General features: G+C 42.5%; 1 protein-coding gene across 1 annotated transcript in view; it reads right to left on the reverse strand.

The window, feature by feature from the left end:
• Ddc (dopa decarboxylase) overlaps positions 1-16,172 on the reverse strand; it is a 112,500-nt gene that overhangs the window by 27,919 nt on the left and 68,409 nt on the right. Inside the window, exons 7-9 of the mRNA XM_026403664.2 lie at positions 13,788-13,854; positions 7,455-7,549; positions 3,002-3,069 (exon numbers count right to left, since the gene is read on the reverse strand). Of these exons, the coding sequence (XP_026259449.2) occupies positions 3,002-3,069; positions 7,455-7,549; positions 13,788-13,854 (230 nt within the window). The remainder of the gene's footprint in view (positions 1-3,001; positions 3,070-7,454; positions 7,550-13,787; positions 13,855-16,172) is intronic.

Consider the following 16,172-nt stretch of genomic DNA (forward strand, 5'->3'; position numbering starts at 1 on the left):
GGAAATAGGGCCTTTGGGAGTTAATTAAGCTAAAATGAGGCTATAGGGATGGGCACTACTCCAATATGACAGGCGTCTTTACAAGGAAAAAAAAGATTAGGAGCCAGACGCTCAGAGGGGCAACAATGTGGAACACATAGGAAAAGGCATCATCTGCAAGCCCAGGAGAGAGGCCTCAGAGAAACCAGCCCTATGGACACCTTGATGTTGGAATTCCAGCCTCCAGGTCCCCCAGAAGGCATCTCAGCCATGTAAACTGTATAGTCTGTGGTACTTTGTTATGACAGGTCTGGCAAACCAACCAAAACAAGCACAGTGTCCCAAATAGTAAATATTTAGCAATATTTATATTAACACACTATTCAAACTCAGATTCCATCAGTCAACCTTCATGCAATTTTTGGTGTCATGAACAATATCGTGGGTTTGGGAGAGGCTGTTTTTTTGTTTTTTGTTTTTTTCTTTTTTTCCTAAGACTCTCACAAAAATTCTTGACAACCATTTTATCCAGAACCCGCCAGCTCAGAAAGAGCACATTTCCTACTATAATTTAAATATTACATTTTAGCCTTTAAAATCCATGGGGAAGTAGAAAAATTTCTCAAGTATTGAAACCATACCCCTCCCTGCAAACAACCCTTCCCTTGGCTTTCCTCACCCCAAGGAGTGAGAACCAACTCCATCCGCTTCTCTGTGGCAAGCTCTCAGACACCAGAGGCCACTTCTGTGTCTTGGGACTCGTGTTTGTTTGTTTCTACAAGTGATTCTACTCTCTTCCTTTCCTTCTCCAAATGACCTGGGCTCAGGAAAACACATTTCCTGTGTCTCCTCCCTATGTCATCTCCACTTTATCCAATTTCTCTTTACAGATTGGTGTCTGAATGCTAGGTAGGGTCTGTCTGAGACATATGAAAACCCTTTCAGTTCTCCTAGCATCTGCTCCAGAAAGACTGACATCCTGGGTCACATCAGCTCTGGGGACAAGCACACAGTGGCCTGGAGGAGGCTGAAATGTTTCTCACCACATCACTGGTGCAGAGTGCTTTCCCAGCCTTATTGCATGTACTGCTTGTCCAGAACAAGAAGCAAGATACCCCATTTATTATAATCCTCCTTAGCAGATTCAGTATTTTCATTATAGGCCAAATATTTTTTGGTCCCAAATATTTTTGGTCCATGATAGCTTTAGTTTCCTCATCTGTAAAGGTGGGACATGGTAATTTCCTGTCCTCCAAGGGCTGCTCAGGAGGTTCTATTGAGCTACCTAAGTACAGGATTTAGAATGAAGCCCACACCTATTTGGTTCTTGCTGTACGACTACTGTGGAGGTTATTGGTTTATACAGGTTGGGATAAAACTCTTGTCACGACAAGAGTCCTTCCTCTGGCCAACACTGCCAGGCAGATCTCCGTCCCTTCCCCGAAAGCCCTCAGGCAGCAACTCCTGGCAGGATTTGTTTTTTGTTCAGTGCTGGGAATTGAATCCTGGTCTCACACTTGCTAAGCAAGTGCTCTACCTCTAAGCTGCATCCCTATCCTTTAAAAAGTTATTATTATTTTGCTTTGAGACAGGGTCTTGCTAAGTTGCTCATGCTGGCTTTGATCTTGCAATCCTCCTGCCTCAACCTCCCAAGTAGGTGGGATTACAGGTGTGCTCCATGACACCCAGCTCAGAATGGTTTTGTGTCTTATTCTTCTGGAAGCCTCCCTCTCATCGAAGGATGCTCCCTGCACCTGTTCTAGTGAGTGAGCCCCTGTTGGCTCTCTGACAGAGTTCTCAAAACTCTAGTTCCTTACCAGCTTTCTAATAGACCAAATATCTCAGCCCCCCCCCAATTAATTTCTACTAAAATTAAACTTGACAAAAGAGATTTTTGACACACTATATGAGGGATCACTGCTGTGCTCTACTTTCAATAAAATGGAAGAACACATCCACACGAGTACAAAAGAGCACTCACATTCAAAAGAGCTGAAGATTTTACAAATCCTGATTAGTATTTCAGACAAAACTAAATCTGAAATGCCCATATGCCAATTAGTTTTTAAAATCACATATCAAAAGTTTGGGGGAAAAGACTGTGACACAAAGAATTTGATGTGAACAAAAGAATTGTAAATGAGGTTTGCTTTTAGATAAACCAGTAAAAGAATAAACTATTCATTTGTTTAAATGAGAGACCTGACATGAGTTTGATTGTGTGAGAGCTATATTCCTCCTCATTTTTTTAAGGTTAAAAAAGAATCATTCATTTGATTACATACTGAACAATTTTGCAAAGCAAAGCATAACTGGAAGTGCTGAAAATTTGCATACTGTATAAAATTCATGCAAGACCCCTTGGTCTTATGATTGATAAATCAATTTTTTACTCTAAAAAAATTTGTAAGAACAAGTTTCTGTGTTTTATCTAGTGCCACTTCTAGTCATCATTATTTCTTTAAACACCATCTATTGTAGGACAATATCACTCACTTTAATTTTTGAGTTCTTTTTCTACTTCTAAATAAAACCAAAGTGATGTGGCACTGTTATTAAGAATTTCCAGGGAAATTTATTTCAGAGCACAGAATTGCTCTTGTTTTCTCTTAGCAAATGCTTCCAAGCATTTAGACTTGGATTGCTTAAACTTAGCATCAGACCAAGAATGATGATGAATCCAAGATTTAAAATGCAGAAGCAATCTAATTAAATGTATGCACTGAAATTTCCTTGGATTTGTTTTCTCTTCTGCTACATCAACCATATTTCAGACTGTCTCTCTTTGCCTTCTCTTTTCTCATGCCAATATGTTGCAACATGTTCTAGATGAAAGTTTACAGCCAGGGTAAGATTCAGTAAGAACTCCATCAATGGTTCAGAAATGAAAGCAGCAGTGAGCTGAGCGACTAGGTGCGCCCCCTCAGCTCTCATCCTTCTCTGCCAGATTTCCCTCAAGTGGGCTATCATCTCTGCAGAGCAGGGGGTGCCTGTAACTGGTGTCCAGTGAAAGGGATCTTACCACATGGCGGAGCAGTCAAAATTCACCAAAAGCCACTTGTGGGGATTAAAATTAAATGAATCTGCAAACTGTCAAAGAATAAGAACAATAAAAAGTAAATTAGTTATAGATGTTTCAGTATAAAAGAAGACCTTTAAAAGTTTACATTTTTTAAAAGTTTACATTTTTCAAAGGATAAAAAAGTACAGTTAAAATATACTACAGGGAACCAAAATAAATAGAGTTTATATTCCAAATGAAAGCACTTTCAGATTTTACATAGTCTAAAGTCAAATCAAAATTTTCCATATTTTGGGCTGGAATTGTAGCTCAGTGGTAGAACACTTGTCCTGTACATGGGAGGCACTGGGTTCAATCTTCAGCACCATATAAAGATAAATAAATAGAATAAAGGCATTGTATACATCTACAACTAAAAATACATTTTTTAAAAAAATGTATCTTTATTGTATTTCAAGGTACTAGGATATTTGGAATATTTAATTCACAAGTACTATGTCTAAAAATTATACTTACTGTGCTCATGAAATACTTTTATGTCCACAGTTCTTTCAACTCCATGATGTAGCAAGCAGAGTTCTTAGATTACATATATCATCATGAACCCGGAGAAAGTGAAAATTTCATATCTAATTTACAGTAATTAGAAACTCATTTTTTTTCATGCAACTGATTAGTTCCTTTGCCAACATGCCATAAGATTACAACTCTTCCCCTTTACCTTAGTATTTTTCTCTATTCTTAAAAACAATATCCAAGTTTATTGTATTCCTAAAAGTTACAGAATCCATGGCTGGAAAATCATGTGTAGCAGCTGCAAACAACCAAGCAGCAGCTTCATCCGCCATATTTTCAAGGAGAAAATGAGAGATTTCAACCACCTAGAGTGGCTACAGAGGGCACTTGTCCATGCTCACTCAACTGCCATACATGAGACTTTCTTCGATTTTTCAAAATACACCCTCTGGTTTACCATCTGATTGATAAATAGGAAGTAAGTTCATCAGAAATGTAGGGGATTTGGACACATGTCTAAAGACACAGTAAAGCAGAAATAGAGGGAGGTGCCATTGTGCAGCCAGTCTGGTCCCATCTTCTAATGGGAAAAATTCTCAATCTGTCCAAGCCTTGACCCCTCTTCTCTATTTGGTTCCTGGGATGGACACTGAGGAGGCAGCAAAGATTGAAGAGGCCAGGTCAGCATCAGCAGGGAGACATTTGGTCAGCAGATGGCAACCTTCCACATCGACCTACTCTGGAGGTACAGATTCATTTCCTTCCAGGTTTCAAAAAAAGTAATTTTGAGAAAGAGACAGGAAATTACAGCAAGTTTCATTTGTTGATAAAAGGAAACAAAAGGTTAAAGAGGAGCTTTGTTTGCTAGGAATTTTATTAGTTCCCTCCTCTGAGGCTGATCTGTTTAAACTTCTTTCATTACCCAACAGTGATATTTTCCTCCCGCTGACAGAGAGAAAGGCTCTTATCTCCAAGGGTAGGGCCACCACAGGATATTGCAGCTCGCTTATCTGACCCACTGAGCAGCAAAGCCCTCAGCCAGGCGAGGAGAGAGTCCAGAACAATAATGGAGGAAAAATTGAAATGACTCCTTGTTGGGCACGAAACACTGTCTGCTGTCGATAGGATCTGGTGGGAGTGCTCATCTCGGAGGTGGTCTGACTGCTAGGCACCCTTCTATGAAAGGAAAAACCTCAACTTGTCAATCCATGGGGAAAAGAAAAGCAGGGGTAGGAAAAGATCATGAAACTCCCAAACCTGACACCTGGAGTTAGATTGGAGCTCTGGCCCAGGCCCTGCTCTGGAGAGAAGCACATAAATTCAAGAAGAACTTCCCTGAAGCTGTCCAGGGACAGTCTTTTCAAGCAATGAGCATTATCTCCATAATTAAAGGTATTTGCATGGCACAGGTTGAGTATCCTTTATCCAAAATGCTTGGGACCAGAAGTGTTTCTGATTTCGGATTTCTTGCATTTCAGAATATTTGCATATACATAATGAGAGAGCTTGGTGAAGGGACCCAAGTCCAAATATGAAATTCAAATATGTTTCAAGATACGCTTTATACACATTGCCTGAAGGTAATTTTATACAATATTTTTAAAGTTTTGTGTGTGAAGCAAATTTTCACAGTGTGAAAATTTCCATTTGTGATGTCATGTCAGAGATCAAAAAGCTTCAGATCTTGGAGTCTGGATTTTTAGATTAGGAGTGCTCAATCTATATAGAAATTTATTCTTCATTTTCTAGCACTAAGCATCCACAAAACTAGCTATCAGCAATGAACTATAGAGGGGCTGGTACTCCCATCACATTATGAGAACATCTTGCAAGCTAACCCCCACTCCAGGACTTACATATGTTTCTTGGTGAATGAATAAATATGATGAGATATAAACAAGAATGACACTTTATTAATTAGTAATAAGGGGATTATTCTCTTCAAAGATGGGGCTTTTGTATTCTATACCTCAGACATTCACTTTTCTGGTTTTACAGCACTATGAGACTTCAAAACAGTAATTAGAAAATTGATTGGTAAGCCTGACCCTGACATGCAAGCAGAGAGAGGTTTTAAGGAAAATTCTCCAAGCAATGGTGAAAATAATAAAAGCATCTAATGCATGCTCAGTACTTCCTGTGTGCCAGACTGTTCTTAAGCCCTTTAAATATGATTGACTCATCTACTCATTATGACAACCCCATAAAAGAAGCATCATTATGAAATACATTTTATGAGACATAGAGAGAATACCTAACTTGCCCAAGGGTGCACAGCTAGTTCTAAATGATCAAAACGGTAACAGAGTCCCAGTCTCCCCAGTATCCTGATTAATTTTTTTTTCTTTTTTGGTGGCTGAAATTCCTTAAGCTGAGGATGGAAACTGAGGAACTGGCCCCAAAATCTTGGTGGGTACCATCAAAGGTTGAAACACTGGAATCAGTGAGGCACTGTGGTATATGCCTATAATCCCAGAGGCTTGGGGAGCTGAAGCAGGAGAATTTTGAGTTCAAAGCCGGCTTCAGCAACTTAGCAAGGCCCTAAGCAACTTAGCAAGAACTTGCCTCTAAATAAAATATTTTTTTAAAGGGTGGGGGCTGGCGATGTAGCTCAGTGGTTGAGTGCCCCTGGGTTCAATCCCTGAAATAAAAAAATAAAAAAAAAAGGAAAAGAAAAGCTGGAATCCTAACTCTAACTCCTGGAATCATAAATCTACATATGCATACTTCCTATCTTGTCCACTGTATCCCATTCCTCTTATAAAAGCTGTTCATGCCTTTGAGCCCTCACAAAATGGAGATTCGAAACAGAAGATGTTTCTTCTATCTTCCCCAGAGCCAGTTTTGAATAAACTTGTTTTCCTTCATCAACCTCTGCCCTCTCAACTTTGGTTGAGCTACAAGAAGCAGAACCTGCAATTCTGGTAATAAAACCAGGGATTCTAATGGAAAAACCTGCACCATTCATCCTGATCACATGCAGGGGGAGATCTCACCAAGCCTTCCGCCCATAAGCAGAAAGCAATTATTTCCTGGTCAATACTACGACTCCCCTGATTCAGTATCTCCTTCCCTGGACACATTTCCAACAGCAGCTTCTTAGAACCTTTCATTGCTTTCTGGGGAGGAAGGCTTTGTACTCTGTGAGCTGTCACAAGGACGAATCTAAAATAACGTCAGCACAACCACAGGTGCAAGTCTGTACCACTTCATGTTCCATAGTTCTCTGGAAAAGCAGAGAACTGATCAATAATTTTGATTGCTATTTCTCAAATGAAGCAGGTATTTTACTTGGCTTTATGGGCCACATTTTATAATTTCCGGAAGGGTGCCTGGGGACTTTAAAAGCTTTGGTAGCTGCTTGTTCCATGTTGGTTAAAGTAACCATCATGCTCAGATGTAGGAGTAGAATGTGAATAACAAACTGAGCCAGATTGTAGATGATTCCAGGTTGGGATTTTAAATTATCTTGTGAATAAAATGCGTTAAATTTTTATTTTGTTCCTAAATATTTTCCCATAATTTTGTAAGTTAAATGTAACCTATTATGCATAACTCTGCCCGGGATGTTGTAGACTGAAAAAATAGCTGTCAAAATCCGGAGGACCTCAAAAAGACAGGCTGTATGACTTGTAGGACTGGAGAAAGTTCTCAGCCCTTAGCCTGAGGAAGCAGGATTTCCAATAATCAGTGGAATTGATTGGAAAATGACTTGCTGAAACAAACCACAACAGTGAGAAATTGAGTGTCAGATCTTCATAAAGGATAAACATAGTGCTTAAAAAAAAATTTGGTCTGGGAGGCATAGCTCAGTCATATAGTGTTATCCAGCATGTGTAAGGCTCTGGGTTTGATTGCCAGCACCTCACACACATGTAAAACAAACAAACAAACAAAAAGAAAATTCACCTTATTACGCAGCAAAAATCTCACCCACCTCCACTCCGTTCAGAAGATGCCGGAACTCAGGGCAGATGAAGGCACTGCCTGCGTATGCAGAATCAATGTGCAGCCACATGTCCTCCTTCTTGCCTGAAGCCAGAAACAATTGTTGAGTTTTTACACGGTCACCCTGTCCACGTGTAGTCGGATAGATGACCTCGTCCTGGCCAGGATCCTTCTTGTATATACAGCTCATCCATAGTATTTGTGGAATTAATGAATGGATCCCCAAAGGGCCCCTGTTCTTAGAAGTACTGAAGCTGAGAGCAGAGGTGTGTGCCGTTGGCCCTGGACACACGCCAGCTGCTCAGTGAGTGACTGGAAAGTAGGGGAGACAGAATCCATTGCCAAACCCTCACTGCTCAGTAAAGTGCTTAGGAGCCAGCAAGCGCCACCTCTGCCTCCCTTGCTCACCCTTTCACTGTCTTCAAGGGACACCACCCTTTACAGTCCTCCCTCATCTCATCCACCCAGAATTTCCTCCCCTATCCTCTTTGCCAACCCATTCTCAAGTTCTCCCAACATCCTCTGAGGAAAGGTCTGGCACACAATCCACATGCTCTGCCCCACTCCATCACCACCATGAAGTTAGTCATCTTACACTATCTTTAATCATGAAGTGGATTTCTGTTTTCCAATCATACCAGAAGAGCCTGGAAGCAGGGGCCATGCTTTTGTGGGGAGTGAGAGAGCCTCATGCACAGGGATGCTCCCCAAATTTGGACATATCTGGGTTCAGCTCCTGCTCCAATTGCTCAGGAGCTTTATGATCCTGCCTGCTTCCTCCAAGGTCCATTCTCCTCAAAGGCAAAATGGACATCCAAGTTGTACTCATAACTCTGAGCAATAAATTAGGTGATCTTCACAGCATGCCTATCAGCACAAGGTTGGTGAGAAATAAATGCGTTTTCCATGACTAGTCTTTCCTTCATCCCAGGCACCAGTTAATCACAAGATAGGTGAGAATTGCGGAGCGGGTGGGAGGAAGCTGTGCCCTGTACAGATGAGGGTGCCAGGTGTCAGAGTCAGCACCCGGACTTTTGCTGATCAGCAGAGCCACCCTTCAAATGAGCATATGTAATGCTCATGAACCAGTGTACTTTGAGGAGAGATAAGTCACTCTGAACTCTGCTGATAAAAGATACAAAAGACATTTTAAATCTTTGACTCGGTTTGATCTCCAGGATTAAAACTCTCAGTTGGATCAAGATCAAATGTGTTGTAAGGGCACACGTCAGTCAGGGCACCATAGCCAAAGACCGTGGAGCAGAGGGTGACCTGAATGGCCTGAAGGAAGGCTTATTGGCCAAGATGTCTGGGTTCATCACCTCTCCAACAATCAGACCCAACTGGTGGTCACATGACCCCATGTGCATGAGGCAGGAGACAAAGCCCTAGCATAATATGGGGCTTCTTCCTGGAGAGTCATTCAGGAGATGACGTCAGGATGACCAGGACAGCTACAGCTCAGATGTGTGTGGGGTCAATAGAAACTTCACATTGCTTTATAAGAGAGCGCACAGAATTTCAAAGCATGCTATGGTCTGAATGCTTGTGTTCCTCCCAAACTATATGTTGAAATCCTAACCCCAGAGGAGATGGTGTTAGGAGTAGGGCCCTTAGGAGGTAGTTAGCTCATCAGAGTGAACCTCTAAATATGGGATTAGCATTCTCATAAAAGAGACCCCAGAGAGCCCCATGCCTGCCATCATGTAAAGATACACAGATGGCACCATTTGTGAACCAGGAAATGGCTTCTCACCAGACATAGAATCTGCCAGAGCATTGATCTTGTAATTTTAGCCACCAGGAATATGAGTAACAAGTTTCTGTTGTTTATAAGCCACCTGGTCTAAGGTATTTTGTTAAGCAGTCCAGATGGACTACAGGCAATTTTGGTCTTCCCAAGGGAGCTGCTTGGGCCACACACAGACTTTTAGTGATGGAATTTCCTTTACTCTTTGAGGCCCTCTGGTAGAATTTGTGTTCAGTTCAGGACTGTTGGATGAAGGCAGGAGGCAGAGCAAGACTCTGAGACTGAATAGGAAGACGGATGAACACACCAGACACAGGATGGGAGGAGAAAGGGGCAGGATCCAGATGGAGTCAAGAAGCTTCTCTTTTCTTTCTCACTCCTTGTTCTTCCTCCTTATAGCCACCATCCATAGGCATAGGTGGGTAACACAGAAAAATAGTGAAGAGAAAGAAAGGCACTCAGTCCCACAACCCCTCAGTTCACAGCACCTCCTCCAGAATGTCCAGAGGGGAGATGAGGTCCTGAACCCCAGGATGGGACCAAGAAGGATGTCAGCACCCAAGCCACTCCAGAATGAATCAGACACCTGGGGAGGGGGCGATGGGTAAGAAAAGACCAAGAGAACTAGTTGGTGAGAGAAGGGAAGGGGGCACAAGATAAAAGATATGCAACAAAGATGTAACTTACCACCAAAACATCTAGCCTTTGCCCTTGGTTCCTGGGAGATGGGCCACTGTTTAATACAAGAATGTCCTGCTTAATACGAGTTCCTTTTTTTGCCTGGGCCTTTGGCCTCAGATAACCTCAATATGATTTATGATGGGGGCATTGGACTACGCCAAATCAGTTCTGACCTTTTGAGAAATTGATTACTAAAGGTATTAGCTGGGCTTCCAAGAGGAACTGGAGACCAAAGGTCAGCCAAGCAGGCAGAGTATGATCAAGGCCCTATGAGAACTGACAAGAGACCTAGGAACATGGCTCAGTGGTAGAACTCTTGCCCGGCATGAATGAGGCCGGGGGTTCAATCTCTAGCACCACAAAATATATTTAAAAATAATAAAAGTAAATCCAACAGAAAAAAAGTCTGGTGAATTTGCATCTAGAAAATCTCCCTTCTCTAGGCATATGGTTAGACATTGTGACCGAGAAAGTCCATGCCCTCATGACTCCATGGAAGAGGATCACCAGAAGCTCCATGTTCGCACACTCCTGGTCTCTGACCTGTGTGTCTCCTCCTTGCAGGGATTTTAATCCCTGCCATAAACCATAACCAGGAGCATAGCTTTTACTGAATACTGTTAGTCTTTTAGAAGACGATCAAACCTGAAGGAATTGGTGTCAGAGTGAGGGCAGTCAGAACAAGGTGGTCTTAGGGACCACCCTTTAAGCTTGTATTGGCCCAAAATTCCAACAGAAGGGAACTCATAGACATTCCTTGTAAGTTCTTTCCATGTGGGCTTCTCTTGTGCCTGGGGAAATAAAGCCTGGTTGATGCTACCTCTGTCCTGTGCACCTTGTACGTGATTGGTTGACACACACATTTCCTTCCCACATATATGTGCACATCTAGGAGCTGGGTGGACACAGAAGATCCACAGCCAGAGCTAGGGGAGTTGCATGGGTCGGTGATACAACTAGCCCTTGAGCAAGGTCACCTGGGTGGAGAGGACAGGGGTTACCTCCACAGCCTCCTGCTACTGGCACCTGTTTTCTTACAAGGCCAGGTTGCCCCTCAGGCTTCATGCTCTCCTCCCAGCCATACTGACCCTCAGGACAGAGTTTTGTCTGCCTCCCATACACTGTTCCCCTTCCTCATTCCCTGAGACCACCTTACCTGTTCAGCCACGTCCCAGCCTTAATTTCCACACTTGCACACCTGGCTTCTAACTGTCATCAACTATCTTCTTGTTGTATCTCATCATTTTTTTTTTTTTTCACTAGAACCTTCCTGGGCCACTACCTCGTCCAAGTGAACTAGTAGCAACCACTTTTTTGGGGAAATCATTTTCAAAGTGACTAAAAAGAAACTGTCTTTCCTAAGACAGAAATTTGAGGACAATCATTTTCTGCTTTGTTTCTTTGTCAAATGATGGTGGTTGAAAAACTTCCTTGAATTGTTTTAATAGATTATTTTAATCATACTCTAAGGTGAGGTCAGCTCAGGATCTCAGAAAAGGCAGCTTGGGTTTGAAGAATGCTAACTCTTTGAGGATAGTCAAATAAGAGGTATGAGATCAGGAAAATTAGGTTAAAAAGGTACTGTCTGAATTGCTAAGGCAATACCAACCCAAAGTTAGTAATTTCATCTTCAAGTACAAAACTATGGCAATGGATGAAAGGGTTTTGCCTTCACCTGTGTCAGCTCCCTAAGCATAACCCAGAAGCAACCTCTGGGCTTCAACCAAACACAAACAAAAGCCAAGCTCTACCCACAGCCTCCAGACCCTGCAAAGCAGAGGGAGCTCCAGGACAGCAGGACTGTGGAGATGCACTCACTGGGTCATCACAAATGGCAGGTGTCACCTGCTGGTTATCATCACCTGCTTCCACTGGTAGAGAGCACTCTGCTCAGGGGTCAGCAGCCACAGAAGACCTGGGCCCTTTAAATTTGATAGCCCTAGGGAATTACATCAGCCAGCTTTTGGCCAGGACATTCAGTTCTTAGCCTGACATCTGAGTCAGAGGACTTCGAGTTGCTTGGCTGAGCCAGTGAAGGTTTGCAGTTAAGGAGGCCAATGCTACGCCGAAACCCTGCGCGGGCCAGTTAGTTCTGTCTCTTCTTCTCCACCTGGTTGTGTTTGGCTGCCTTCAGCCATAGCTCATAACGGGTGGAGCAAAATCCTGGGTGAACAGGAAAGTATGTACCCACCCCACTTCCCAGACTACGTAACTAGCATTGCATTCCCTATAGCACAAGCAATATTGTCCACTTTAACACGTTGTCCCCTTGCATTATCTCGTCCTCAGAACAATCCTGTGAAGGAAATATTTTTTTTTCAATGACAACTGTTGATTTTCCCCCCAATTTTGAAATATGGAAAATGAAAGAGGCAGGCCTGAGCTGGATGGACCACAGCTTCTCTGTGGCCAGGGCCATGGTCTCCCACCATCACTACAGAGTACCTAAAGCACCCACTTTCCCCAGACACTAACCAGAGGACAGTAGCCCTGGAGAGGAGGATGCACTCCTGAGAACAGACCACAGGAGCAACCTGGGTTAGGAGATATGAGAAACGTACTTGATGTATGCAGACTGAGAATTGGGCCTAGTGCCAAGCAAGTGGCATGTTGCTTGGCACAAGCCATAGGCATAATAGTCTGAGAGTCTGACATTTTTTGTTCTTTTATTTATTTATTTATTTATTTATTTTGGTACCAGGGGTTGAACCCAGAGGTTCAATAACCACTGAGTCACATCCCGCAGCCCTTTTTATTTTCTTATTTTGAGACAGAGTCTCACTGGGTTACTTAGGGGCGTGTTAAGTTGATGAGGCTGAGTTTGAATTTGCAGTCCTTCTGCTTCAGCCTCCTGAGCTCCAGGTTTATAGGTGTACGACACCATGCTCAGCCTGAGAGCCTGACTTTGAGGCAGCTCTACCTGGAATGTTTATATCCGAGGGACAAAGAAAGGGAGAGTTCCATGGACCAGTGTCTCCTTGGTGCCCAAGGAGAGTTTTCCCATCCTTAGAAAGAGCTCCAAGGCCTGTGGAGTTTCCAGAGTCTCGCATTGAAGTTGAAACTTTACAAACACAGCCACTTATTCATGTTGTACCTTGGGAAGCAGAATCATAGTTTCCATGAGAAAACCAAAGTGCTCAAAGGGAGGAAGAGGTAGGCGTGAGTCAGCACATCTTGTGAATCACAGAGTATTCTTTGGAGAAATCCAGTTTCAACCTATTGATTTGCTAAATTACTTTAAGCAATCTGCTTAAGTACATTCAGCACAGCCATGTGTTGTTGAATGATGGGCTAGGCCCTGAGAAATAAGTTGGTCATTAGGCGATTTTGTCACTGTGAGAACATCATAGAGTTCTTACACAAACCTAGATGGTCCAGGCTGCTGCACACCCAGGCCATGTGGCATATACCACATGTGGTCTGTCCTCAATAGAAATGTTATGTAGTGCATGATTGTAATGTTAAAATGGCGCGCGGGGAGCGGGGGTAGTGCTAAAAAATATGCCACAAAACTCAATCTAAGCGTGAGCAATATAGATGTCACGTATATATAATAAACCCTCATATGATGGTAAGTTAGCTTTAAGATGTTGAAGAATTTATTCTCCTCAACAGGGCCAGCATAGCCTGCAATTTTGTAACATTATGATATTGCTTGGAGCATTTTTTTCCCCCCGTATAGATAGTATGTTGGTGTACTTAAGCTCAGCTCTTGTCCAACTATACCAAATTCTGAGTTTTTAGAATTCTAGTCAATGAGGTTGTAGTATTGGAAATGCAAGAAGAGTTCGAAAAATCATCACAATATGAAATGAATGATAAGGAATAAAATCCAAAAAGAAAGGTTGGCTAAGGACAGTTTTCAAAAAGAATATGGAATTAGATACTTACAGATAGGGCCCACTTCTAAGAGATTGTCAAAAGAGCAGCAAGACGTGGTCCCCAGTGTAGCAACCACCTGGAAAGTAGAGAGACAACCTTTGAAACTCTCTTGTGTTAGTCATTGCTGTAACTTCCACATGTACAACCATTGCCAGGGGCTAGCCCAATTTCTTAACTTGGTACTCAGTGAATGGAAATCCAAAAATGCATGCTTAATGAAAGTATCCTTGCAGGTTAAGAGAAACAAACTTGCAGACAGAAACCTGAGAAGTAAGATTAGATAATAGGGAACTTGGAAAAGATTTCCCATGTATGATGCCTTAGGATATGGATAGATAATCCTATATTCTATTTTTTAAACATATCTATTTAATATAAGAACATAGTTTCTACTATGATGAAAGTTTTTTTCCTCAGTTGAGGTTAGGCAGGAGTGTGTGGGCAGAGCAGAGAACTACACATCAGAAATAATCCTTGTTCCAGCAAGGCTGGAAGTGCCCAAGGCATCAGTGAAATGATTCTTTTAGAAGAGCCTTTGGGATCAGCTAAGAACCACATCAGGGCATTGACCAAGAGTTTCTGACACTAGCTTTTATCTGCCCCACTTTCTATCCTGATACTGTTCCCAAAAGATTAACTTCGATTGTCAGAAGATTCATGAGGAAGCACGCTGATGTTGAAAATAATTATAAAAGCAGTGTTCTGAAAAAGCACTGCGTGCTGTAGATCACATAACTAGGAAATGTGGTCCAGCATTCACTGGGCTCTGTCCTGTCCCCTGACCACCTTGAGCTGCTGTGACTACACCAGCACTACCTATGCTGTTCTCCTATGCCTCACTGTCTCTCTAGACCCATGATGCTCCTGAAACCACGGTCTGTGTCTTATTTCTTTGTAATGCTGGAAATTTGCTCTATGCATAACACAGAATAGATGCTTAAATATATTTGCTGAGTTGAAATTCTCTCCAAATGAAAAAAAATAACATTTCCAAAAGCAAAGAGTGTAATTGATTTATGGATGTCCTATATTGTCTAGACAATGAAGTTGTTCCTTATATATGACAATAGTGTAAAACTTAACACAATGTATGCAATCTTTATTAAGCCCCCACTAGGGTCTCAGCAACACCATGGGCCATAAGGATAAAGTTGGAGAGGTCAGGAATTCACATGTAAGAACCCCAAGCATAGGTCTTCCTGGTTCCATCTCACCTATGACTACCTTCGATTGATCTGAGAGACAAATTCACTTCAGTGAGAATCAATATGTTCTTGCCAAGGTAGCATGGCATCTGCCTTTGGATAGCTCATCCAACTGGTCCTGTCTGGGCAAAATAATGTCTGGGCATCAGAGTTCCCCTGCTGCCCAGTCATTCATAGGATGTTCAGGTGCTGTTTGGGCTCAGTTCCCTTATCATTGAGCTGTGCCCAAGCAGAGTCAACTCCACAAGAGGCTACCCACAGGCCCAGAAGAGGCAGGCTGTTGCAAAATGTGGGTTTTATCATTATTCAAGTTTGGTGAGCCCAGTAGATCAGGAGATGACTGCCAGTGAAGTTAGCTTGTCTTTCATGGTACCCAAGAGGGGGACCATGCCATGCCATGGGGGGCCACAAAGGGACACATCAGGATTGGTCAGGAGATGGAAGAGTGAGGAGAAAGTGTTAGCAAAAGCCTTTATTGTGGTTTTTGTGGAGAATTACAGATGAGGCAGGTTTAGCATTGGCTGCTTTGAACAATGTCACTGGGCTCTGGGGCACAGGGGATGCCCCTGTTCTGTGGTACCTAGTTTGAGGCGATTAGGGTAGGTAGACAAGGGCCCAGAGTCAGAGCTTCATAAATGCGGTGGGGGTGGAGGGAAGCAAGTCCTGAGCTCTGGATAGCTTAGTCTGCATATGAAAGGTCTAGCAAATCTTTGAATATCAATGGGAATTGGCTAGCCCAGGAGAGGCAGTCCCTCCTCAGTAAGTCCCAAAGATGTTAAAGCATCAGAAACACAGAAAATTAAAAAAGCAAGATTAATTCAAAATTAAGCCATGTATTTGGAACAAAAAGATCTGGGTTGGTGACTCAGCTCTGTATTATATTGGCAGGCACCTTGCTGGGCTCCAGTCTTCCCAGCATACAGCACACGTGGGACCCACCCTTGAAAAAGGTGCCCATGGACTTAAAGTCCCATAGCTCCACTTTTCCTGGCAACCTCAAACCTCTCTGTCTTTCTATGTGTGCCTGTCTCATTGCAAGCATCCAACATTCTCCACACTTGTTCCACTTAGACAAGTTGGGGCATTTAGTGGGAATCAACTGAGTGTGTTATTTTTCTCTGATATTTGCAATTTCATCCTGATATTTAATTGAATGTTAAAATGCTTTAAGGCACCTGGTTAACTCAGT

This window comes from Urocitellus parryii, chromosome 3 (assembly GCF_045843805.1).
Source record: "Urocitellus parryii isolate mUroPar1 chromosome 3, mUroPar1.hap1, whole genome shotgun sequence".
Classification (NCBI taxonomy): domain Eukaryota; kingdom Metazoa; phylum Chordata; class Mammalia; order Rodentia; family Sciuridae; genus Urocitellus; species Urocitellus parryii.